Here is a 24,323-nt window from a genome sequence, read left to right on the forward strand (position 1 = left end):
GAAATTATCAACAAAATGAAAAGGCAATCTACCGAATGGGAGCAGATATGTGTAAATATTTGATAAGGACTTAATATCCAAAACATATTAAAAAAAACACCTCATAAACTAAACACCAAAGCCCCTCAAATAATTCAGTTAAAAATGGGCAGAGAACCTAGACATTTTTCCAAAGACATACAGATGGCCAACAGACACATGAAAAGATGCTCAACATTACTTGTCACCAGAGAAATGCAAATGAAAATCACAATGAGACATCACCTCATACCTGTTAGACTGACTATAAAAAAAAAAAGGACAAGAAATAAGTGTTGGCAAGGATGTGGAGAAAAGGGAACCCCCATGTGCTGTTGGTGGGAATGTAAATTGGTGCAGCCATGGAAAATAGTATAGAGGTTGCTCAAAAAATTAGATACCATACGATCCACTTCTGGGTGTTTACCAAAAAGAAAACAAAAATGCTGATTCAAAGAGATAATATGCATCTTTATGTTTATCCCAGCATTATTTACAATAAGAGCCAAGATACGGATACATTCTACATGTCCACTGATAATTTGGTGTGTACTCATGTACGTACACACACACACACACACAACACACACGAGTATTACTCAGCCATCAACAACATGGATACACATATGGGTACTATGGTAAGTGAAATAAGTCAGGAAAAGACAAATACCATATAATTTCACTTACATGTGAAATAAAAAAAATAAATGAGCAAACAAAAAACAGAAAGACTCATAAATACAGAGAAAATACTGGTGGTTGCCAGAGAGGGGAATGGGAGGAAGAAGGAAATAGGCAAAGGGGATTAAGAGGTACAAACTTCCAATTAAAAATAAATCCAGGGATATATGTAAAGCATAGGGAATATAGTCAATAATACTGTAATAACTTTGTACAGTGACAGAGGGTAATTATATTTTTTGTGGCGAATATTTTTTAAAGCATTATAAATGTCAAATGACTATGTTGTACACATAAAACTAATATACTGTATGTCAATCAACTATACTTCAATTAAAAGTAAATTTAAAAAAACACAATGGTGGATTAGAGAAAGTGAGGTCAAATCTGCAATTCCCTCTGTGGTTTCCATGGAAAGTATACTATAAATGAATAAACCTCCCAAAGGAACATTTATGTTCATGACTGTTCATTTAATTACTTCTGACTCTTTTCATCCATAAAAGAACTTGTCTAAACATATTGCCCTATTTGCTTTGCAGCCGTAATTCTAAACTGCATGTGATTATACTCTTTTACCACCAGATTTTTGGAATCTGGAATCTGATTCTTGTATTACTGCTAATGAGCTTCCACTGACATTTTATTCTGAATCAGTAAAAGCATTAATATTGATTGGTGGTGATTCACAGCCTAGAAGTCTGTGCTCAGGAAAATGCATCCATTTGATCCACTTGTGGATTACAGTGGTCCAAACTTTAGTACTTTTAGAAGGTACACACTGGACATAAATTACATTTCATTTTTATGCTGTGAAATGTAGGACGACAGTTCACAGCTAATCTCAGTAAAAGTGGCTAAAATAATTTTTAAAAATAAATTTACATTAAACTCATATTTTTACCGAACAGTTTAGGACCAAAGAATATGCTATGGATTTTCTGATCAACTTAATTGTGAATTTTTCCCCACCCCCCCAACCAACCCCCGGCCCCTAGCCTGAGAAAAGATCCTACATTAAAGAATAGTGGATACTGAAGAGTACCCCTTTTGTTCCCCTTTACTGAACAAAACATACAGAAATTCAGAAAACATGGTGGTACTGTTCAAATATTACCGTGACCTTTATTTCACAAAATTATCTCCATTAAAATTATTTCATATACCACTGTTATAAGATACTATTTAAATGAAACACAATTGGCAAATTCACAATCACCCGCTTTAAGTCCTTTCTCCTACTCTGAGGCTGCCCACATTAGACAGAGTTCATTCCCAAGCCTGAGTAACCTAATGTTTTTAAATTGACATGAGTTAGGACTTCCGTATTGAGTTGAGTGTGCATTACACCAAAGGAGCTTTGGAACCATCTGTCACCTAGTCCAGGCAAAGGCTTAGATTTTCTATGATCTTTTGTGGTTTTACCTCAGCCCATTACTGAATCAATTAGCCAGCTTCTGGAAACCACAGCCTATGGGGGATAAAGTCTACTGTCATTACAAAGGACAATGGAACAATAAAAATTCTAAGAGTTTTAGGAAATAAGAAAAACAAGGAAAAGTTCTGCATGAGACCTACATTACTTTTCTATTGCTGCTTTAACAGATTACCACAAGCTTAGAGGCTTCCATCAACAAATTTTATCACCCTGTGGATCTATTTGTCCTAAGTCCAACAGGTCTCAGGGGGCTTTACCCTCAAAATGAAGGTGTGCAGGGCTTTATTCCTTCTGGAGGACGGAGGCTCTGGGGGAGAATCTATTTTCTGGCCTTCTCTAGTTCTAGAGGCTACCTGCATTCCTGGGCTTGTGGTCCATTCCTTTATCTTAAAACCAACAACAGCTTGTCAAGTTTTTCGTACAAGCCTCTTCTACATTTCTGCATCCCTCTTCTACAGTTAAGGACCTGGCATCGGGCCCTCAGACAATCCAGGATAATCTTATTTTAAGGTCAGCTGATTAGCAACTATAATTCCATCTGCTACCCCAAACTCACTTTTGTTTTTTGCCCTAACATATCCATAGGTTCCAGTGACTAGGACATGGACATCTTGGGCCAGGAGTCATTAATTTGCCAATCGCAAACCTGAATAATTCTAAGTTTGTAGAGCTGAATACACAATTTCTTTTAGATGAGAACTCTGTCTATCTAGCAAATACTTTTGATGGGTCAGTCTAGTCATGGAAAGGAAGTCTACAGCCAGGGCCAATGGGCTAAGGCAGAAACAGCAGGAATCAGCCCAGAGAATAAAGTGATTAAGAATCATGGGGTTTCAGAGACACGTAGATAAGGGCACTCTAAGGAGGGAAGGACCCTGCCTCAGAAGGACGCTCAGTTGAGTGAGAAATCCCCAAGGAGAAACAGCCAACACGTGTGAGAACAGGGCTGTTAAATATTCAACTAGGACCTTGGTTGTGCTATACACCAGACCTCTCCTGCCCCGAATCTGAGTAAAAATCCACAAACCGCCTGCTGCAATGGAGACATGCTGTGTTTTACACAGAATCAAGACATCAAGAACCTAGGAAATCGTTCCCAAAAAACCCTTGCAGATTGATGGCACTGGACATGGGGGAAAGGGGCAGAGGTGGCACAAGCCATTGCTGTTTCCTTTACAGAGGAGAGGAGCCCAGCTCCCACAGGAAGCTCAGAGTGTAAATGCTTCCAGGACTGCAGCCTGCTGCAGGGCAGAGACCGGATCACCTGAGAACTGGCGTCTCTGTTGCTCCTGTCGGTGCAGACCAAGATTAAGCCCACTGAGCCCACTGGCCATCTTGCTGTCTTGGCTGTTCAACCTGCTCTGGCTAGACCCTGCTTCAGAAACAAACCACAGTAAACCTTCCCCGAGCCGGTGTAGACCTCCTCAGCCAAAGGTGATACGTTAAGTTTGAAAGTCAAATCCTATTACACAGGCTATTTATACGAAATGACAGGGAGAAGCCTGACCATCACATGCTAATGAGAACTATCACTATGGGGACAAGAGAGTGGACAACTGATTAGATTCTCTCCAGAATCACCCAAGAGATGGCTGAGCACAATCCTTCCTGACAAGCCAAGTCAGGCCCAAACTGTAGTGTGATCTCTTGGCAAGTTGAAAACAATTAGAGAAGCAGTCAGTACAGCGAGTGAATTCCCGTAGTGTTGATCAAGGCCTGGAGAGATTTAGCCCCCTGTGAAAGGACAAGGTGCTCTGAAGGAGCTAACTCAACTACAGAACCTTACCTTCCAGGCATTTAGAAGGCCTCTTCCACTATGTACCTCAAGGCTGAATCCATCAAAGGCCCAATTCACATTGTGAGTGAAGTGGCCCACCTGAAACATCACTAGCATAGATTTGTATGACTCTTGACTTGGCCAATGCTTATTAGGTGGGGCCCAGGCCAGCCTGCCTCACCTCTGCCTAGCGGGATAGTAGTGGACTCCATGTTTGTCTTGTCAACTCCTCACTCTTCCTTTATGACTAGCCTGAGGAGCATCTTCCTTCACATGCCAGGGGATGGGTCAGAAATGGGTATATGACCCACTACTAGGCAAGGAATTATGATAAAAGGTCTTCTGGAACTTTCCTTGGGCCATAAGGTTTTTCTTTTTCCTCTAGAATGTTTTAGTATCTTAAAATCCTGCCTAGGATTGCTACAGCCATTCTTTCAGCAGCCTGATGAAGCCAACAGGATGAAGGGAACAGAAAGGAAAAGAATGTTTCCTTGTTGAGTTGTTGAATCAATCCCCTACACATCAGGACTTCCTGCCCAGTGAGAGACTGAGTATGCTGGCTATTTAGTTAGGCCTGCCTGAGCTGGAATGTCTATAGGAGGCATTTAGGCCAAGTGATGCGAAAATGTCCCACTCAGAACCTGTATTTTCAAAAGCAAAGTGCTAGGTGAATGGAGAGAGTGGTCATCTGTCACTCAAGTCACTGTACCTGGAGCTCTGTGAGGCTGGTTGTAGAGTATAGTATAGGCATGTTAACAGTATCATGATGAGACAACTTCCTGTGTCATCCCCACACATGCAGGCCTCCTGGCACTGGACTTCCATCAGAGAAGTCTGCTAGGATTCTCTTTCTCTTATGGTCACAAAGATTCTAATAAACATATGCCTGGGAATTTGCCATTGGTTCATTAAGACTAACAGTCTCTATAAAATGGCTTGGTTAGAATTCAGTTACAGCATAAAGATTAAATCCAAGCTCAACACTGAGGATGGAAGGCAGGCAGCCAGAAAAGGCAAAATTGGTTTAGAAACACATTTCCCAACAGCAGAAGGTCAGCCACATCTACTTGGTGGTGACTCAGACCCCTTTTTGTCTGCAGCTACTCCAGGATGGGAAAAGAAAATGAGCTTGCTCTTAACTGTTCACCATCAATTCTACTTCCTATTTGAGATTTAAACATCTAACAAAACTTCTGTCTCTTAATTAAGAGATTTTCATCCCCCATGAGTATTCTTGGTGAAATTCCCTAGAAGGGGACATCTGTAGTAGTGAAAAGTGACACAGGATGTGGGGTACAAAAGTCCAACAATTGGCACTTACTGGTTGAGTGAACCCAGGCAATTGTATTACTTCATCCCTGAACCTTAGTTTCCTCATCAGTAAGATGGGGATAATAGCACCTATTTCATAATTACTAACTACATTAATGCAAGGGAAACACAGTAGTACGTACCTGGCACATACTAAGCACTCAGCAAATTCAGCTATTATTTATATATGCTGATGTCTTCAAACAGGGATGGAATCTTAATACAGAAAACAGGAGGTGTCAGCCACTCATATGTCCTCTTGGCTTCTGAAACATGAGCTCCCTGACCCCAGTTCATCCAAGCACATGGGCATAGTTTTCCTTAATCTCTGCAGAGGTGTGATTTGAGACAGTTGTCAGATGGCTTCCAACTGCATAACTGAATAATAAAAGCAATTTTGGCTGTTTTGAAGGACTAGACAGTAGACTTTAATCTTCAAACTTGATGGACTTGGAAGCATTCCTGTCAATATAAAAGATTTTGTCTGGAGCAGAGGAGAAGCCGAGGCCAGCACCACGCTTGTACTTCCAGCTCATGGCCCGGTCATAGTCCTGCTGCAGGTTCTGCTGCAGGGCGTCGGCTGCCTTCTTGTTGAGAGCCATGTTGGGCCTTCCAATTGTGTTAGAGGGGTGGCTGAATGAAGGGGACATGTTTTTAAAGCCACCCATAAGTTTGAGAAATTTCAATTTCTGTTCCTCGTTTTCAAAACCAGCAGTATCCCACTGGCCAAACTGAGTTCCCTGTGGTAAGAGAAAAAACATGGTTATTTTTCTGGTTTCCGAAGCCCTGTCCTTTCCCCAACCCCAGCCTCACCAGGGAGGATCCAGCTGATTAAATGCTTGCAGGCACAGGGCTTATAAGCACATCAATGGACTGTCTTCTTAATTCTAACAAGAGCTCTATAAGGAATACTGTTAGCATGCCCATGCTACTGATGAGGAAATGGAAGTCTGCAGCCTAACTGGGAGTACACACTCATTACTGACCCTGCGGGAATTCCATCTCAGGTCTGCCCAACACCAGGACCCACCCTGGAACTGCCTGCCTGTTTGCTTTACAACTCCCCTCACTCACAGCAGAGAATGGCACACCTCACCTCACCTCCCAGCACAGCTCACCTCACCAGCTAGCCATTCTTCACTCAGCCTAAGGTTTCTGAAAGTTGGAAGGAGGAAGAGGGAAAGTGGGATCTGAAATGCACATCTCTTTGCACAAGCACTGCATTTTACAGCAGGGAGTGGAGACCTGGAGAGGTCAAGGATCACACAGCTGAGTCCGTGGGTGAGCCAGTCCAGGAACTTGGGGTCCCACTTCCTGTCTAGAGTACTCTACTACCTATACACAAATCACCCATGTTCCAGAAAATCCAAGACAGTCCCTCAGAGGAGCTGCTTAAGAAAAGACCCCAGCTCAAGAAAACTATGACTTTGAAGTGACACATACCCAAGATCAAGCCCACCTGTGTGACCCTAGTCAAATAACCTAACCTCTCTGAGCCTCAATAGGCTCATCTACAGAATAGGTGTGTAACACCCCTCTCACAGGGCTTTAGCTAAAAATCAAATCTGATTTTACACCAACAACCCAGAGCACAATGTTTGGCACACCTTAAAACCTTGATGATTTGTCATTCTTCCCACCCTACCCTGATTGCTGACCTTTATACTCTCTGGGCACTTTCCACTTGCAAGCCAAATGCCAGCTTAGCACTTATTTCTAGGTCAGTTTTGGGAGAACAGTAAGAACCAGTCATTGCTACACCTGCCCTGAGTGAACTAGTAACAAATTCTCCCAGCTTCATAGTGACCCAGATGTAGGCATAATTACAGCTTCCCAGGCCTACAACTTCTAGAATAAGACACCACCTTTGACAGTCCTGCACTGGTTCTGAGGAGAGTGCTGCCAGAGGCTGCCCAGTCATGGGTGAGCTAGCTCTTCCAAGGGCTGCTGAACCACTCAAAGGGGACCTTCCCGCAGGGGCCCACAGCCAGTCTGGAATCCTCACCACTTGCCTCAGCAGACAAGTGGCCTTGGGTCCTGGGAGGCAATGCCTCCTAAAGCGTCCCCAGCAGATGCCACCCCTGTGCCCCAGGATCTCTCCCCCACCAATAAGGTCTTTTAGGCACAGCCTCTGGGGCCACAGGTTCTGAATGATGCTGCCCTGTTTCTTGCTTTCCTCAACTCAATCAGGGTGTTTTATCCGATCCGCTCTGTTCAAGAGGATGCGATGAAAGGAGAAGAGCTACTGAGAGAAGACACATAACAAAGTCCCTCTCCATACCCTACTGGGCCAGAGTAGAAGTCACATTTTATAGGTGTGGAAACTGAGGCTCAGAGCAGAGAGGCTGCTTACCTCGAGTCTCACAACTAGAAAGTGGCAGAGCCAAAACTGAACTCAGGTTTTTTGATCCAAGTCAATTGTTCTTTCCTGTGTTCAACTGTGAAGGCTTAAGATAGTGCAGGAAGGCAAGGCTTCCCTGTCATCTGGATCCTTCTTTCTCTCCCTAGCCCAATCCAATCGATAAACAAGTCTTGATGGATTGTGAAGCTGTTTTTTTTCTCCCTCTCTACACTCTCTGCCACATCTCAGTCCTCACGCCTACAGGCTGAGCCTTCTAACCCACTCCCCACTCTCCCCACATAAATGTCCCCCGCCCTAGCAGCTCCCACAGCACTTAGAGTTCCATGCATGCTCCCTATGATGACCCCCGAGTCTGGCCTGGTATGGCCCTCCATCCTGCCCACATCCCCTTTCATCCCTCTTCAGCCTGACTTCATGGTCCTCATGCTGCATTCTCTCCTGCCCCATCTCTTCAGGCCTGATTTGGAAGTCTCCCATTCCAACTGGACCTTGAAGGCTGTCCTGAGAGGGGCCTGCCACCACAACACTCTTACCTCTGCCTCCTACCCTGGTCACCATCCACTGCTGGAAAGCATTGTCACATGCCCTCAGTGACTAATGCCCACCTCTCCACAGCAGGAGACAAAGGTTCAGGCTTGCTTATCTTGCTTGGCCAGCTATCCAGGAGTGAGGCAAGCATCTTTTTCAGAAAGAAGGAAATTAGCTCAGGACAAGTTCTGCAGTGAAGACAGCCAGCAGGCAGATTGGACCAGCACCTAGGGCCTAGACTAACATGGTCCCCCATCACTCTACTCTGTTCCTCCCGGTGCTAGGTGAGGAAGGAGGAGTTAGGATGCCAGGGTATGTACAGATGAGGGCCCCAGCATCAAACTTACTGTCCACTTCTTTGGTTCAGAAACTTCTGTTTTGCCTGACTCACGATCGATCTCTTCTTGCAAGGCCTTTCGCCTCACCTGAGCAAGAGAGAGGAAAGAAGAGAGAGAAATGGGACACAGCTGTTTTCCTTGGAGCTTAAAACTGAACACTAAGACAGGGCAGGAGGACAGGACGGTGACAAGAGGGAGGGCAGCTTTCCTCTGCTGCAAACTGGGGCAGGCGTTTGTCAGGAGTATCCTCTAAGCATCCCAAGGCTGCATCGCCTTGGCCTAAAATGTGCATCCTCATTAATCTTTGTTTTGCTATTCTTTAAGAATGAACTTTAATACAAACTGAGCCTTATCCATCGTCAGCACTAGAACTTTATTGCCTGTAACAGCCATACTACGTGGAAACTTTCCCAAAGCATGCTGCCTGAAGGCCTGCCTTCCTAACCCTAAACCTGTACAGGAGATACAGTAGTTAACTTTCAGGACAGAACTGTTTTCTAGAAAGAGCACTAGAATCAGGCACAGGCTAGTTTGAATCCTAGCTCTGCCATTAATGTGGCCTGGGGTAAGTACACTTAACCTTTGTGTACTTCGATCTATTTACCTGCAAATAAACAGAAATATCAACTTCCTTGAAGGATAAATGGGAGAAACAGACTGTAATAGAATTCCTAATAAATATATATTCGGTCTTCATCCAGTTTCTGCACAAAGCTCCTAAACACCTTGTTATTTCCTAAGGAGAGCAATCAAGGGGTCCTTTTGTTATGTCAATGAAGCAAATGTCAGAAAGCACCTAAGGATGGGGACTGGTTGCCCAATTAACCAACCCTGTGACCATCCCTGTAACCAGAGGGTTGGAATTTTCAGTCCCTCATCCAGCCCCTAAGGAAGGAAGAGGGGCTGAAAGGTGAATCAATCACCAAATGCCAACGATTTAATCAATTGTGCCTATGTAGTGAAGCCTACATAAAACCCCCAAAACAAGGGTGTTCAGAGAGCTGCTGGGTTGGTGAAAACATGGAGATTTGGGGACAGTGGTATCCTTGGAGAGGGTAAGGAAGTTTAGTGCAGTTCCCCATACCTTACCCTAGGCATCACTACCATCTGGCTGTTCCTTTTATTATAAACCAACAATCTAGTAAGTAAAAGGTTTCTCTGAGTTTTGTGAACTGCTGTAGCAAATTAATAAAACCCAAGGAGGGGGTTATCAGAACCTCCCATCTATCGCAGCCTGGTAAGAAGCACACGTGACAACCGAGCTTGTAACTGGCATCTGAATTAGGGCATGGGTAGGGAGCAGTCTGGTGGGACTGAGCCCTTAATCTGTGGGATGTGACATGATCTCCAGATATATAATCCCGGAATTGAGCTGAATTGTAGGACATCCAGCCTGTGTCCAAGAACTGCTGATATGGAAAAACTTTCACCCCACATTAAAATTTTTGGGTGTAGAATATAAGAACCTAACAGAGTGCCTAGTACACAGAAGGTGCATCTTATACAATGTTGCTAGCATGGCTCAAGGCTATCATCATTGTGGACTAAATGACCCTGCTGTTTGATATAAAAGCTTCCAGGACCAATATCCCTGGTGAACATAGATGCAAAAGTCCTCATCAGAATGTTAGCAAACTGAATTCAGCAACATATTAAAAGGATCATTCACCACAATCAAGTAGGATTTATTTCAGGAATGCAAGGATGGTTTAGTATCTGTAAATCAATCAACATTAACAAAATGAATAAAAATCATATTCATCTCAATACATGCAGAAACAGCATCTGACAAAATTCAGCATCGTTCACACTAACAACTGTCAACAAAGTGGGTATCAAGGGAACGTACCTCAATGTAATAAAGGCTATATATGAAAAAGCATAGTTAGCATCATACTAAGTGGCAAAAGGCTACAAGCTTTTCCTCTAGGATTAGAAACAAAACGAGAATGTCTACTCTCATCACTTTTATTCAACACAGCACTGAAGTCTCTGCCACAACACATAAGAAAAAGAAACAGAAGGGACCCAAGCTGGAAAGAAGTACAACTGTCACTACTTGCAGATAAAGTGATATTCTATATAGAAAAACCCTGAAGACTCCACCAAAAAAACGATTACAACTAAAAAATGAATTCAGTATAAGTTGCAGGATATAAAATCAATATATTGGAATCTGTTGCATTTCTATACACTAATAATGAACTTTCAAAAAGAGAAATTAAGAAAACATTCTCAGGGCACTTGCATGGCTCTGCAGGTTGGTTAAGTGTCCAACTCTTGACTTCAACTCAGGTCATGATCTCAGGTCGTGAGATCATCTGCTTAAGATTCTTGCTTTCCAAAGGGAGAGATCTGCCCACCCCCACCCCCAACCCCACAAGATCTCTTAAAAAAAAAGAGAGAGAGAGAGAGAGAGAGAGAGAGAAAGAAAACACTCCCATTTACAGCTGCATCAAAAAGAATAAAATATGCAAGAATGAATTTAACCATGGAAAATTGTAAGACACTGATGAAAGAAACTGAAGATGACATAAATAAATGGAAGGATACACCGTGCTCATAGTCTAGAAGAATTAATATTCCTAAAATGTCCATAGTACTCAAAGTAATCTACAGGTTCAATGCAGTCCCTACCAAAATACCAACAGCATTTTCCACAGAACTGGAAGAAACAATATTAAAATTTGGAACCACAAATGACCCCAAATAGCCAAAGCAATCTTGGAACAGAAAACCAAAGCTGGAGGTAGCACAAACTGTACTACAAAGCAGCAGTAATCAAAACAGAATGGTACTGGCACAAAAGCAGATACATTTAGGCAGATTAATGGAAGAAAACACAGCCCAGAAAAAAAACCCACATTTCTATGGTCAATGAATCTATAACAAAGGATCCAAGGATATACAATAGGGGAAAGATAGTCTCTTTAATAGGTATTGGGAAAACTGGACAGCTATACCAAAAGGATGGAATTGGACCACTTGCTTATACCACACAAAAATAAACTCAAAATCGACTCAAGACTTAAACGTGAGACCTGAAATCATGAGAGTCCTAAAAGAAAACACAGGCAGGGCATCTGGGTGGCTCAGTCACTTGAGCACCTGTCTTCGGCTCAAATCATGATCCTGGGGTCCTGGGACTGAGCCCCAAGTTGGGCTCCCTGCTCGGTGGAGAACTTGCTTCTCTCTCTCTCTGCCCCTTCCCCTGCTCATTCTCTCTAATAAATAAATGTCTTTTAAAAAGGAAAAAATATAGGCATACATACTTGGACATCAGTCTTAGCAATATTTTTCTGGATTTTTCTCCTCGGATAAGGGTAACATCAAACTAAAAAGCTTTTGACCAGCAAAGGAAATCCTAACACAATGAAAGGGCAACCTACTGAATGGATGAAGATACAGGTGACCCTTGAACAAGTGGGGGATTGGAGCACGGATCCCCAGAGTTGAAAATCCACCTATAACTTAACTCCCTTAAAATCTAACTATTAGTAGCCTACTGCTGACTGTAAGCCTTACCAATAATATAACAATTGATTAACACAGATTTTGCATTATATATATATATCATACCATACTGTATTCTTACAATAAAGCTAAAAATGTTAAGAAAATCTTAAGAAAAAATATATTTACAGTATTGTATCAAAAAAAAAATCCAAGTACTTTTGCCATTCAAACCCATGTTATTCAAGGATCAACTTATTTACAAATAATATATTCAATTTTTTTTATTTTTTTATTTTTATTTTTTATTTTATGATAGTCACAGAGAGAGAGAAGAGAGAGAGGCAGAGACACAGGCAGAGGGAAAAGCAGGCTCCATGCACCGGGAGCCCGACGTGGGACTCGATCCCGGGTCTCCAGGATCGCACCCTGGGCCAAAGGCAGGCGCCAAACCACTGCGCCACCCAGGGATCCCCAAATAATATATTCAATAAAGGGTTAATATCCAAAAAACATAAAGAACTCCTACAACACTAAAAAAAAATTTTAAATGGGCAGAGGACCTGAATGCTTTTCCAAAGACATATGAATGGCCAACAGACATATGAACAAATGTTCAACCTCATTTATTATCAGGAAAATGCAAATCAACACCACAATGAGACATCACATCAGTCAAAATGGCTAAAATTAAAACGACAGGAAATAACAAGTATTGGCAAGGATGCAGAGAAAAGGAAACTCTTGCACACTGTTGGTGTGAATGTAAACTGGTGCAACCACCATAAAAAACAGTATAGAATTTCCTCAAAAATTAAAAATAGAAATACCATACAAGCCAGTAATTCTACTTTGGATGTTTACCCAAAGAAAAGGAAAACACTAATTTGGAAAGATATATGTACCCCTATGTTTATCCCACCATTATTTACCATAGCCAAGATACAGACACATCCTAAGTGTTCACTGATAGGTGAATGCAAAAAGATGTGGTGTATACATGGGTAGGTGCAAATGTGCGTGTACACACACATGCACAGCACTGTGGAATGAAAAAAGAATAAAATCTTGCCATTTGCCACAATGTGGATGGACCTACAATGTATTAAGTGAAATAATTAAGACAAAAATGAGACAAAAAAAACAAAACAAAACAGAAATGACTCATAGAAAACTAACGGTTGCCAGATGGAGAAGTATAGGAAGACTGGTGAAACAGGTCAAAGAGATTGAGTTACAAAATTCTAGCTATAAATAAGTCACAGGCATGTAAAGTACAGCATAAGGAAGAGAGTAATACTATAATAGCTGTGTATGGTGACAGAAGGTAACTACACTTACTGTGATGAGAATTCCATAAAATATGTAATTACTGAATCACTAGGTTGTACACCTAAAATTAACATAACGTTGTACTTCAATGTTAATTTTATACATCAATTTAAAAAAAGTTTCCAGAGCCTTGTCCTCTCTTCTAAGGGCTCAGGTATAACGAACTGGCTGCCCAATTCGTGGCCTTTCTTCCTCCCGTTTTTTTTTTAATAGAATGAGATAGTGAGTACTTGCGAGTGTGGGGCATGGGGCTGGGATGGGGGTGGAGTTGGGAGGGGAGAGAATCTCAAGCAGGCTCCACAGCCACCATAGAGCCCAACCTGGGGCTCAAACTCACAACTGATATCATGACCTGAAATCAAGAGTCGGACACTCAACGGACTGAGCCACGAAGAAGCCCACTCCTCCCTTTTAATCTGCTACCGACTATTAGTCAAGGTGATTATTTTATACAAGTTCAAAATGACATAAAACAAAGTGATGGTTGTAAAAGTGAGAGAGAAAATGATGGTATATTCCTATAGTGGAACCATGCTCCACATGTGGAATGACACAGATGTGCATATACCAAATTGAAAAGCAATTCACCAGTTAAATGATAAAAGTTAAAAGAACAGTATACACAGCATGATTGCACAGTGCTTTAAAATCACACATATACAGTTACAAAGGAAAAATCTGGAAGAATATAACAAAGAGTTAATGATTATTATCACATGGTAGGATTTCAGGTTGCCTTTTTTTCAGGTTGCAATTTTTTAATGCAGTAACTTTTACCACTTATGGGAAAAACAGGAGAAGACAAAAAGCTTCACTTACACTGAGGTAATGTGTCACCCAAAATGGTTAAAAGTATTCTTAAAAATTGTAAAGTCATCAGCAGGCACAACTAAGAAGTAAAAGCCTTTGCTGATACGACATACACAAGCAAGGAACTCTCAAAGTTCCAGCAACTTGCTGCATCCTGAGTGGCTGAGGATACCTGGGAAAGGAATTGTCTAGAAGTTCCTAGACAGGTCAGAGCCACCTCTGTCCTCTCCGTGTGGTTACCTGGCTCATTACTGTTGGCCCTGACCGGGGCAATGTGACTATGACCTGAAAAAGGCTGGGGAGCTCTCATTCTAAGGGGCTTGTGCCAGGCCCTGGACTGTGCGGTCAGCATTATCTCCTAGATCTCCTTGGCCCCACTTTGACGCACCACCTTCAGGGAGAGCCCCATGGGTCTGGGCACGACAGAAGCAGAAGTTGATCCACAACAGAGTAACCTCTCTAAACACTCCTGAATCAAGGTCAGGAGATGGCAATGCATGGGCCTGGCTGAGCACATGTTCCCTGCCTTGGTTGCAGTTCCTGGGGTCACACTCCCATCTTCCCCTGCAGTAGTTATAAGGAGGAGAGCCTCAGCCTGGGATTCTGAATAACGAGATGGGCCTTCAGTCAAAGCTACGGTAGTGAAGGGGTCTCCCAGCATAAAGTAGGGGAGCCCACAAATTCCCTGCCGCTGGAGTTGTGCCAGAGGCTAGCTGGGAGCTTTTGGGGTCCCTAACATCTCTGGGACCAGGATCTTATTGCCCTGTAGGAGACAAATGTGTGCGTGGCAGGTGGCAAGACACATGGGAGGGGGACAAGGACCTGGGCCATACCTGGTCTATGTGCGCCTCATCCATGTTGCCTTTCTTTTCCAACACCACCTCTAAGTCTGTGTCAGGCTCCTGCACAAAAGGGCAAAGGGAATAAGAGTCAAGCATATGGTGGCTTCTGTTCCAGCAGCCCAGTGAAAGTCCAGAAAAGATCCAAGACTGCAGCACCACCTCAACCCCTGTCACCTACAGAACTTCTGACATCCTCTTGCGGAATCATGGAAAAGATGCTCACCGATTCTCCCCTCAAAACAATGGCACTGACCCATCTGACATATGAAGAAATGAAGGCTCAGAGAGGTGAAGGGACCATCATGAAGTCACCCCTCAGCTCAGGGACAGGGCTGACACTAATGCAGGTCACCTGACTTAGGCTTGGTGCCACAGACATCATCTTACCTTCCATGGCACCAAACTGCAACCAAGCGTTCTGCTAATGAGGGGGTGGGGAGTGGCAAGGGACAGGTGGGCTCAGGGCCCTGACCAGGGGTTTGGGGAGGGGAGGGAGACCCTGCAAGCAAACCCATAACCAGTTCTCTCTACATTGGCCCCTTAAACCCCACCTTATTCCTAGTCAGTGCCTTCTCTCCTGCCTGATCAACCACAATAGTCTCTAACACCTGCTTCCTCACCCCCCAACCCTGCTCCATTATGCACAGCAGCTCAGGTGAGCTTATGGAAGAGCAACTGGCTAAGTTGGTAGACGCTTGATCTTGGGGTTGTAGGTTCCAGCCCCGCACTGAATACAGAGATTAGTTAAAAATAAAATATTGGGGGGATCCCTGGGTGGCTCAGCGGTTCGGCACCTGCCTTTGGCCCAGGGCGTGGTCCTGGAGTCCCAGGATCGAGTCCCGCATCAGGCTCCTGGCACAGAGCCTGCTTCTCCCTCTGCCAATCTCTCTATGTCTATCATGAATAAATAAATAAAATCTTAAAATAAAATAAAATCTTGGGGCACCTGGGTGGCTCAGTCAGTTAAGCATCCAACCACTTCAACAGGCCAGACATCTCCTTGGAATAGGACATGTACTATCTCATTACCCCCTGCACATCTACGCACACACCCCAAAGACAGGAATGGAGGTGTGGCCCTGGCATAGACAGGGGAGGCTATGGGCCTGTGGAGTCCAAGTGCTCATCTCCTTCCTTCCCTCCCCCACTCAAGGAAGCTTGTCAGGATGTAGACAGTGGATCTCTGCTGTCTTCATCAGAGATAGGTCTTCCTCCTAGAAATTGTCTTTTCCCCAACTTCAGTTGGGTTCAGGTGGGAATGATACCCCACGCCCCTCCCCACTGGCTTCAGATCAGGGTTTCTGGTTTGTGTGATCCAATCGATCTGAGAGCAGCCTTGAGACTTTCCCCATAATCATTTCAGAGGAGCTATCCCTCTCACTTTGAAGACAGCCTAACTACTAGGATGAAATCCTGGAGCTGCTGAGACCATCTTGCTGTGGGGTAGGAGGTAGGAGGTACCTGTTTGGGACCAAAACCAATTTAAAAAAAATATGAAGCTTAGAGCTGGGGAAAGCCACATAGGCATCTCCTACTATCCAAATCTATTTCATCTCTAAATCACGTACACTGACCACAGAAAAAGAGCTCAGAGAGCTATGGACCATGTTATCTCAAACTATTTGGTTCTTGAATTTTGGACAGCAAGTGGCCAAGAGTTCAGAAAGTGAGAGATTCATCTGAAAAATTTATTACAATTCATTTAGACCTTCACTCAAGGTCTAATGAGAACTTGGGTTGAGTTTCAATAACAAGGGATACTTTTATTATTGAGGGTACTGCATGAGCACCTGGATCTAGCCATACCTGAAGCTAAATATCTTTTAACCTTTCCAGTTACATGTCTCAAATCTCTTTTCTGGCTAAAGTCAGTTTAATCACGGTTCTGCCAGGTACAAAGTTGAGTGTCTCACACTCTCAACTTCTACCCTTATTTCTCCCAAAGTAGAGTCTAATTCTGAAGAAAAGCTTACCTCTTCCCAAGATTCTCCTGCTACTCTGCTCTCTTTCCCCTTCTTTTTATTCCTCTTCAGAGCTGGTTCCTTAATCCCTGGCTGCTCTGTCTTTTTCTTGGACTTCATTTTCTTCTTTGCAGGGGGTTTGGGGTTATGTCCTATTGGGATATATTCTGGAGCCTCAATTTTGACTGGCTTCTTACTTCCTTTCCTAGGGCTTCTCTCTACAGACTTGGAGCACTCAAGGTGCCCTAGAGAAGTATCTCCCTTCTGGTGGATTTTCTTTTTCTTCTTCATCTTCACATTGCATTCTCTGGGGCTCCCCTGCTTTCGTTTCTGCCCTGAGGTTGCCTGCTCCTCGCCATCCTTCCCCACTGAACAAGTATATAGAGCATCCCCAGACTCACAGAACCAAGGATCCTTGGCTGAGGAGGCTGTAGTCTCCTGGGTCTTTTTCTCCTTCTTGTGCTTTTTGGGTTTCTTGCCAACTCTGGTCACCTCCTCGTCCTCTTTGGGGTCTGGGGAGATCTTCACTCTTGAGGCAGGGGGCATGGCCAGAGGCCATAAGGACTTTCTCTTCTTTTTCTTCTCCCCACCTTGAAATTCAGATGAACCAAGAGCCTGCTTCCTGGAGCTGGACAACTTCCCTGTCCGTCCAGCACATAACACAGTCTCACGTTCTAGGCAGTCGTCACAGAGGGTGCTGTGGCCCTTCTTTTTCTTCTTTTTCTTCACTAGAGGCATCTTAGATGCCTGCTCTAGGACCACACTCTTCGAAGGGGATGTGGCTCTTGTGGAACAGACCTCACTGAAATAAACATCACTGTTTAAAACTGAGTATTGAGTCTCTGGTTCTTTGACCACCTTCTTCTTTTTCTTCTTTTTCTCTGGGAGCCCAAGACCCAGGTCTCCTTTGTGGGTTTTGGTGATCATTTCTGAAAAGAGAAATGGTACAAATCATCTCTGTACCAAACCACTCTGTGTACAATTCAGCCAGGTAGTGCCAAGAGCCACACTTGTGAGTGACTAGTCTGAAATGCTAGGGAATAAGAAAATGGGCGTGACTCCTTTGGAACAAAGGAAAATGTGATCAAAGAAGGTGAATGAAATGTAAATTCAGACAGCGCCAAGTTCAAACTGAAACTGCTCCCTCACCTTAAGCTAATCATTTCCCCCTTTCTCAAAGGGCTGTTGGAAAGAACATACAATAATCCGTGGAAAGTGATTCCCTTTCCCAACTCCTTCCTTAAATCTCTGAGCCTACACACCCATTCAACAAATTTTCCTACTGCCTACCCTTTGCCAGCCTAAGGATACAAGCGCAATCAAATCAGGCAGATCAGGTGCTGTCCCTCAGGGGTTTACCTTTCACTGAATGAAGGGGACAGAAATTCTGAGGTCAACTCTTCCTGCCTATTCCCACTAGAGGCAATAACTAGGGCACAATCAACCCCTTACTTTGGTTCATCTAAGTATCTCTTTTCCTTTGTGTCTGGAAATTGATTCGCCCCACCGGCACCCTTGGGTGACTTAACCCTTCTAATTATCTTCCCATGTGGCTAGTAATAAGAACAGCAACATGATATGATGAAAGCTAGGGCTGATAAGACCCGGGTTCAAATGGTGACTGACACCCTCTTGCTGTATAGTGTTAGTTTCTCTAGGCCTCAGTTTCCCCATCCATAAAGACGGACTGAGCCAGATCAAGTGCTGGCAGGAAAAGGGAAGGTGTTGGGGGACCGCATCCTTCCTGCTTCACTGTTTTTAAATTTTCAAATTAATTAACAATATTTTTTTTAATAAATTAATTTTTATTGGTGTTCAATTTACCAACATACAGAATAACACCCAGTGCTCATCCCGTCAAGTGTCCCCCTCCGTGCCCGTCACCCATTCACCCCCACCCCCCGCCCTCCTCCCCTTCCACCACCCCTAGTTCATTTCCCAGAGTTAGAAGTCTTTATGTTCTGTGTCCCTTTCTGATATCTCCCACACATTTCTTCTCCCTTCCCTTATATTCCTCTTCAGTATTATTCTTCCCTTATATTCCCCTTCAGTATTATTAAATTTTCAAATTAATTAACAATATTTAACCATTGGAGATGACAAAGAGCAACCTACAATGCCAAAATTTGGGGGGGGGGCAAAATGTCATACAGGTAAGTGTGGGAAGGGGCTGGTGCCCTCAAGTATATTTTAACTTCTAGCTGGGCCACATCTCTCCAGTCACTACCCTAGTCCTGCTGCTCCCTGGACTAGGTGACATGAAGATACCCAGGGAATCCAGAAACAAAATATACCCTTCGCAGGAGGTATGGATAGTGGGAAAGAAAGGTCATGAACTTCTCCATCCTAAAGCTCTCTTCAGCTTCAGAGCCGTGGGGAGCCACATCGGACCTAGCTCACCAATAGCAGATTCACACAGCCAGGCCAGAACTAAGCTATTGCTCAAGATCATTTATAACCCACACCTGAAGCACCGGGAATCAGGATGCCTGGGTGGCTCAGCAGTTGAGCGTCTGCCTTCAGCTCAGGGCATGATCCTGGTATGGGGAGCAAATCCCGTATCAGACTCCCTGTGAGGAACCTGCTTCTCTGTCTCTGTCTCTCTCATGAATAAATAAATAAAATCATTAAAAAAAGAAAAGGAGCACCTGGAAAGTCAGGGGTACACAGTCTCAATTCACTCCTGTACTGTCTTCTGTATTCCCAAAGCCTAGCTCTGTACCTGACACACAACAGATGTTCAATAAATACTCACTAAATGAATGAATGCCAGAGATAGAGATAAACAAGATAAAACATCTGCTATCAAGAAGCAGGTGTAGAGGGCAGCCCAGGTGGCTCAGCGGTTTAGCGCTGCCTTCTGCCCAGAGCGTGATCCTGGAATCTCGGGATCAAGTCTCACGTTGGGCTCCTTGCATGGAGCCTGCTCCCTCTGCCTGTGTCTCTGCCTCCCCCGTCCCTCAGTGTTTCTCATGAATAAATAAATAAAATAAAAAAAAAAAAGCAGGTGTAGGAGGAAAAGAGATGTGACAATGAAAACACAAGTGATAAAAGCAAGGATAGTGGTGAGGTCAGGGTAATGAATCTAATCTTGGCCTACCAGTTGTCTGGAAAGTTCCTAGAACAAAAGTTTCCAATTTAGGACGATGGTGTTAATCCCTGAAGAAGAAGAAGAAGAAAAAAAAAAAAACTGAAGGCAGGTAGTTACACGGGCTGCAGGAGACCGACTGGTTTGCCTGGATGCCTTGAGATATCCAAGCGGACAGGTGGATATGTGGGTCTGAGGCGCAGGCGTGGACTGGGCTGACATGGGTAACAAATACTTATCAATATATGGATGGTAACTAATCTTCAAACAGAACGATCCTAAGACAAGACCTTAGGGAAGTGGGAGAACAGAGAAAGAGAGACCTATGAAGGAAGGAAGAAGGTGTAAACACGGACAGGGGTGGAGTCGAGATAGCCTAGGATGCGGGGGTGCGGGGGGGGGGGGGACGGGACAGGGAGAGGAGTGATCAAGCGATCTTCTTAGAACAAAGAAATGAAAGGGAGGGCTCCCTGGGTGGCGCAGCGGTTTGGCGCCTGCCTTTGGCCCAGGGCGCGATCCTGGAGACCCGGGATCGAGTCTCACGTCGGGCTCCCGGTGCATGGAGCCTGCTTTTCCCTCTGCCTCTCTCTCTCTCTCTCTCTCTCTATTATAAATATTTTTTTAAAAAAAAAGTCTCTAAAAAAAAAAAAGAAAGAAAGAAATGAAAGGGAGACTGTAGTCAATTTACACCCCTTTCGGGCCGTTCATGATCACCGGAGCTTCCTCCCTCTTTAGCACCGAATATCCTCCTCTTCAACCCTGCGACCCCAGATACAATCGCTCCAAGAGGAAAGACTCTCACAGGGCGTCTGTCTCCAGCGAAAGCGAACGCTTTCTCCAAAAGCTGCTTTGAAATCTCGCGGTCGTCTCGTGAGGACTGAGGACCGGCGTGAAGACCCCCATCTCCGTGTCGCCGAGGCTTCGAGACTTGGAATTTCCTGGTCTTGGGTCCTAAAGCCAGCAAGTGGCGGAGAGGACTCGAACCCAGCCCGGAGGACGTCGAAGCCTGTGCTCCGCACCAGGGAACTAACGACACCCCACAGGCAGCAAGGGAGCCGGGAGGCGAGAACGGCCCCTCAGAGGCGCCGCCGCGCCGAAGCTTCCGCGCGCGCGCGCACACACACACACACACACACACGAGGGATTACGCGGGATCCTGGCCCCGCTCCAAGGCGGGAGAACTTCCAGGCCGGAGCGAGCGCGCACATACGACTGGGGTGGGGGTGTGTGTGTGTGGACTTGGGGTACGGGGTCACCCACTTTTCCCTCGGCTCGCCGCGCACGTCTCAGACCCCACGCCGCCCCGCCGAGGCCGCTCCTCAGCACTCACCCGCAGGCCAATCTTCCCCGCCTCCACGTGAAAGCCAGCTCTGCCCCGACCCGGAAGTGAATCTCGAGTCGCCGGCCGGCCCCCTGGACGCCCGGCTCCTTCCGGGTCGTAGCCGTGCCGGGAGGGCGGTTGCTGTGGAAGCCGCGGCTATGGCGGCACCTGCTCCGGTGAGCAGTCGCACCGCCCAGCGCGACGAGCCTCCCGGCTCCACAGAGTCGTCGGATACCGCCCGGACGCCCTTGCCCACCGTGTCCACCCTGTACCCCGAGCTACCTGTCTCGCCGGGACAGGGCGTGGAGCCTCCGGGCAAGAGCCTGTGGGAGCAGATTTGCGAGGGTAGGCAGCCCCGGCCGGCAGAGAGGGGCGGGACTCGTCAGGCGGGGGCCGCGTCGACTGGGCGCCTAACTGGCTTCCGGCACCTGAAGTGCGTGACCTCTCGGTAGCCGCGCTGCGGGCGCACCGTGCGTTCCATTTCGCGGACGGGGAAGCTGAGGCTCCGAGATTACGCAGCACAGTCTCTCACCTTGACCCGCAGTCAGGCTAAAGGCAGGGGAGGGCAGCCCGGGTGGCTCGGCGGTTGAGCATCTGCCTTCAGCCGGGGGCGTGGTCCTGGAGACCCGGGATCGAGTCCCACGTCAGACTCCCCGCATGGAGCCTGCTTCTGCCTGTGTCTCTGTCTCTCTCTCTGTGTGTGTCTCTCATGAATAAATAGGATTAAAAAAAAAAGGCAGGGGACCCAGTGGTGTGGACAGTGGCTCTCAAACCTCATTTATTTAGTGAATAAGAAAGAATCGGTGGGGCGGAGAGAGGGAGGTTGATTAGAACGTAAGGTTCCCAGTTCCTGCCCACAGATCCCATAATCAGGTGCAGGGAATCTGCAGTTTTAACGAGCATCCTAGGTAATTCCGATGTAGTCAGCCTATAGCCCACATGTTTTTGTTTTTTTCTTATATATATAAATTTATTTTTTGGTGTTCAATTTGCCAACATACAGAATAACACCCAGTGCTCATCCCATCAAGTGCCCCCCTCAGCGCCCGTCACCCAGCCAGCCCCACCCCCCGCCCACCTCCCCTTCCACCACCCCTAGTTCGTTTCCCAGAGTTAGGAGTCTCTCATGTTCTGTCTCCCTTTGTGATATTTCCCACTCATTTTTTCTCCTTTCCCCTTTATTCCCTTTCACTATTTTTTATATTCCTCGAATGAATGAGACCATATAATGTTTGCCCTTCTCCGATTGACTTATTTCACTCAGCATAATACCCTCCAGTTCCATCCATGTTGAAGCAAATGGTGGGTATTTGTCGTTTCTAATGGCTGAGTAATATTCCATTGTATACACAGACCACATCTTTATCCATTCATCTTTGCACGGACACCGAGGCTCCTTCCACAGTTTGGCTATTGTGGACATTTATAGCCCACATGTTGAGTAAACATGGTCTATACAGACTTGTTTTAATCCCTCTCCACTTCCAATCTTCCTTAAAATCCTCAAATGGAGTTTAGCTCAACTTGTTTTGTGGCCCTGCGCATACTTTTGGTCGTGAGGCTTTACGGTGCTCCTCACATATGTTGGACAAGTTATTGCCCTTCCTGTAAAGTGAGCCTAATAATGAGATACCAGCCTTATGGTGTTAGGAGCATTGCAGCTAGTCGCAGAAAGTACTTAGCAAACTGCCTGATTTCCAGCAAGAGTTCAGTAAGTGTTAGCTCTTTAAGAATAATACTGGGTGGGGGTTTTTTCTCCCCTGGGTTGTAAGCTCTTCAAGGTCAAGAACTCAAGATTTTTCATTATGTCAGCTGTCTGAAACAGCATTGCCCAGTAGAACTTTCAAATATGGTAGCTTTATTTACTTTTTTTTAAAGAATTTATTTTTATTTATTTATTTATTTATTTATTTATTTATTTATTTATTTATTTATTTATTTATTTATTTATTTATTTATTTATAAATAACACAGGGGAGAGAGAGAGGTGGAGACACAGGCAGAGGAAGAAGCGGGCTCCATATTAGGGAGTCCGGCGTGGGACTGGATTCTGGGTTTCCAGGATCATACCCTGGGCTGAAGGCGGCGCTAGACTGCTGAGCCACCAGGGCTGTCCATATGGTAGCTTTATTGACTGATCATGTTGTGTACACCTGAAACTAATTTAATGTTATGTCAGTTATATATATAAATGTGGTAGCTACTAGCCACATATGGTCATTGAGTACTTAAGGTATGGTTACTGTGAGGCACCTGTGTGGCTCAGTTAAGCATCTGCCTTCGGCTCAGGTCATGATCCTGGGGTCTGGGATCGAGCCCCACATTGAGCTTCCTTCTCATTGGGCAGCCTGCCTCTCCCTCTCTTTGTACTCTCTGTCTCTCTCAAATAAAATCTTTTTTTTTTTAATGTGGTTAGTGCAAATTTGGGACTCAAATTTTTTATTTACTTATGTTTAACAAATTTAGATAGCCACTTGTGGCTAGTGGCTACCATATTGGACAGTGCAAGCCAAGCCAGTAAATGTTGAATGGGAAAAAGGCTGAATCCACCAGTATATGAGAGAAGTGGAAAATACAGAGGAGGAAGAAGAGAATAGTGGACTTGAGTTGATTAATAATCCTCAGCAGCTGTTTCACCTCCCATCCAGTGTTTGAATTCCTTTTCCAGCATCATATTATATTTAGAAGAATCAATTCATTTTTGAATGTCATCCTTCTAGTTTTTACCCTTTGGTCCTTACCACCTTGGTGCTGTGACCCACGTTGATCACTCCACCATAAAGAATTCACTCATATTTGAAGGTAATTGTGGTTGTCTTTTCCTGAAAAAACTGAAAGACGTTTTGACTTCTCCAAGCCAAACAGCTCTTCGTAATAGCTTATTACTGGTGTGTTAGGGAAACTGCTTACCTGCCTCACAGGGCTGTTGTGAGGACCAGTAAGATATTATATGTGAAGGTGATTAGCATAGTTTGAGGCATTTAGAAAGAGCTCAATAAATGTTCATTGTTGTTAACAACGGCACATGGTTTGTATTGTGTTTTAAAGTCATGAGATTTATTT

At 44.7% G+C, this 24,323-nt stretch overlaps 2 protein-coding genes across 5 annotated transcripts in view; one reads left to right on the forward strand and one right to left on the reverse strand.

The window, feature by feature from the left end:
• Positions 1-1,799: 1,799 nt before the first annotated feature.
• KNOP1 (lysine rich nucleolar protein 1) lies at positions 1,800-22,336 on the reverse strand. 4 transcript variants are annotated; one of them, XM_055340624.1, is made up of 5 exons: positions 21,543-22,336; positions 16,864-17,780; positions 14,882-14,950; positions 8,463-8,540; positions 1,800-5,965 (listed from the first exon to the last, which is right to left on the reverse strand). In XM_055340624.1, exons 2-5 carry the CDS (start codon positions 17,776-17,778, stop codon positions 5,654-5,656), a joined length of 1,374 nt encoding a protein of 457 aa, XP_055196599.1. In that variant the 5' UTR covers positions 17,779-17,780; positions 21,543-22,336; the 3' UTR covers positions 1,800-5,653. The 4 variants fall into 4 exon arrangements, with proteins under 4 accessions (XP_055196599.1, XP_055196598.1, XP_055196600.1 ...); XM_055340623.1 differs by lacking the exon at positions 21,543-22,336 and adding an exon at positions 21,270-21,316; XM_055340625.1 differs by lacking the exon at positions 21,543-22,336 and adding an exon at positions 20,742-21,036.
• IQCK (IQ motif containing K) overlaps positions 21,397-24,323 on the forward strand; it is a 129,344-nt gene continuing 126,417 nt past the window's right edge. The window contains exon 1 of the mRNA XM_055340630.1: positions 21,397-21,605. Coding sequence (XP_055196605.1) covers positions 21,419-21,605 — 187 coding nt within the window. The 5' untranslated portion in view covers positions 21,397-21,418. The remainder of the gene's footprint in view (positions 21,606-24,323) is intronic.

This window comes from Nyctereutes procyonoides, unplaced genomic scaffold, assembly GCF_905146905.1.
Source record: "Nyctereutes procyonoides isolate TBG_1078 unplaced genomic scaffold, NYPRO_anot_genome, whole genome shotgun sequence".
NCBI lineage: Eukaryota > Metazoa > Chordata > Mammalia > Carnivora > Canidae > Nyctereutes > Nyctereutes procyonoides.

Coding starts and splice junctions, on each gene's coding strand:
- KNOP1 (XM_055340624.1), bottom strand. CDS start 17,778: ATGATCACCAAAACCCACAAAGGAGACCTGGGTCTTGGGCTCCCAGAG. Junction 14,951..16,863: donor CAGGAGAATCTTGGGAAGAG/GTAAGCTTTTCT, acceptor CCTTTTGTGCAG/GAGCCTGACACAGACTTAGA. Junction 8,541..14,881: donor ATGAGGCGCACATAGACCAG/GTATGGCCCAGG, acceptor TCTCTTGCTCAG/GTGAGGCGAAAGGCCTTGCA.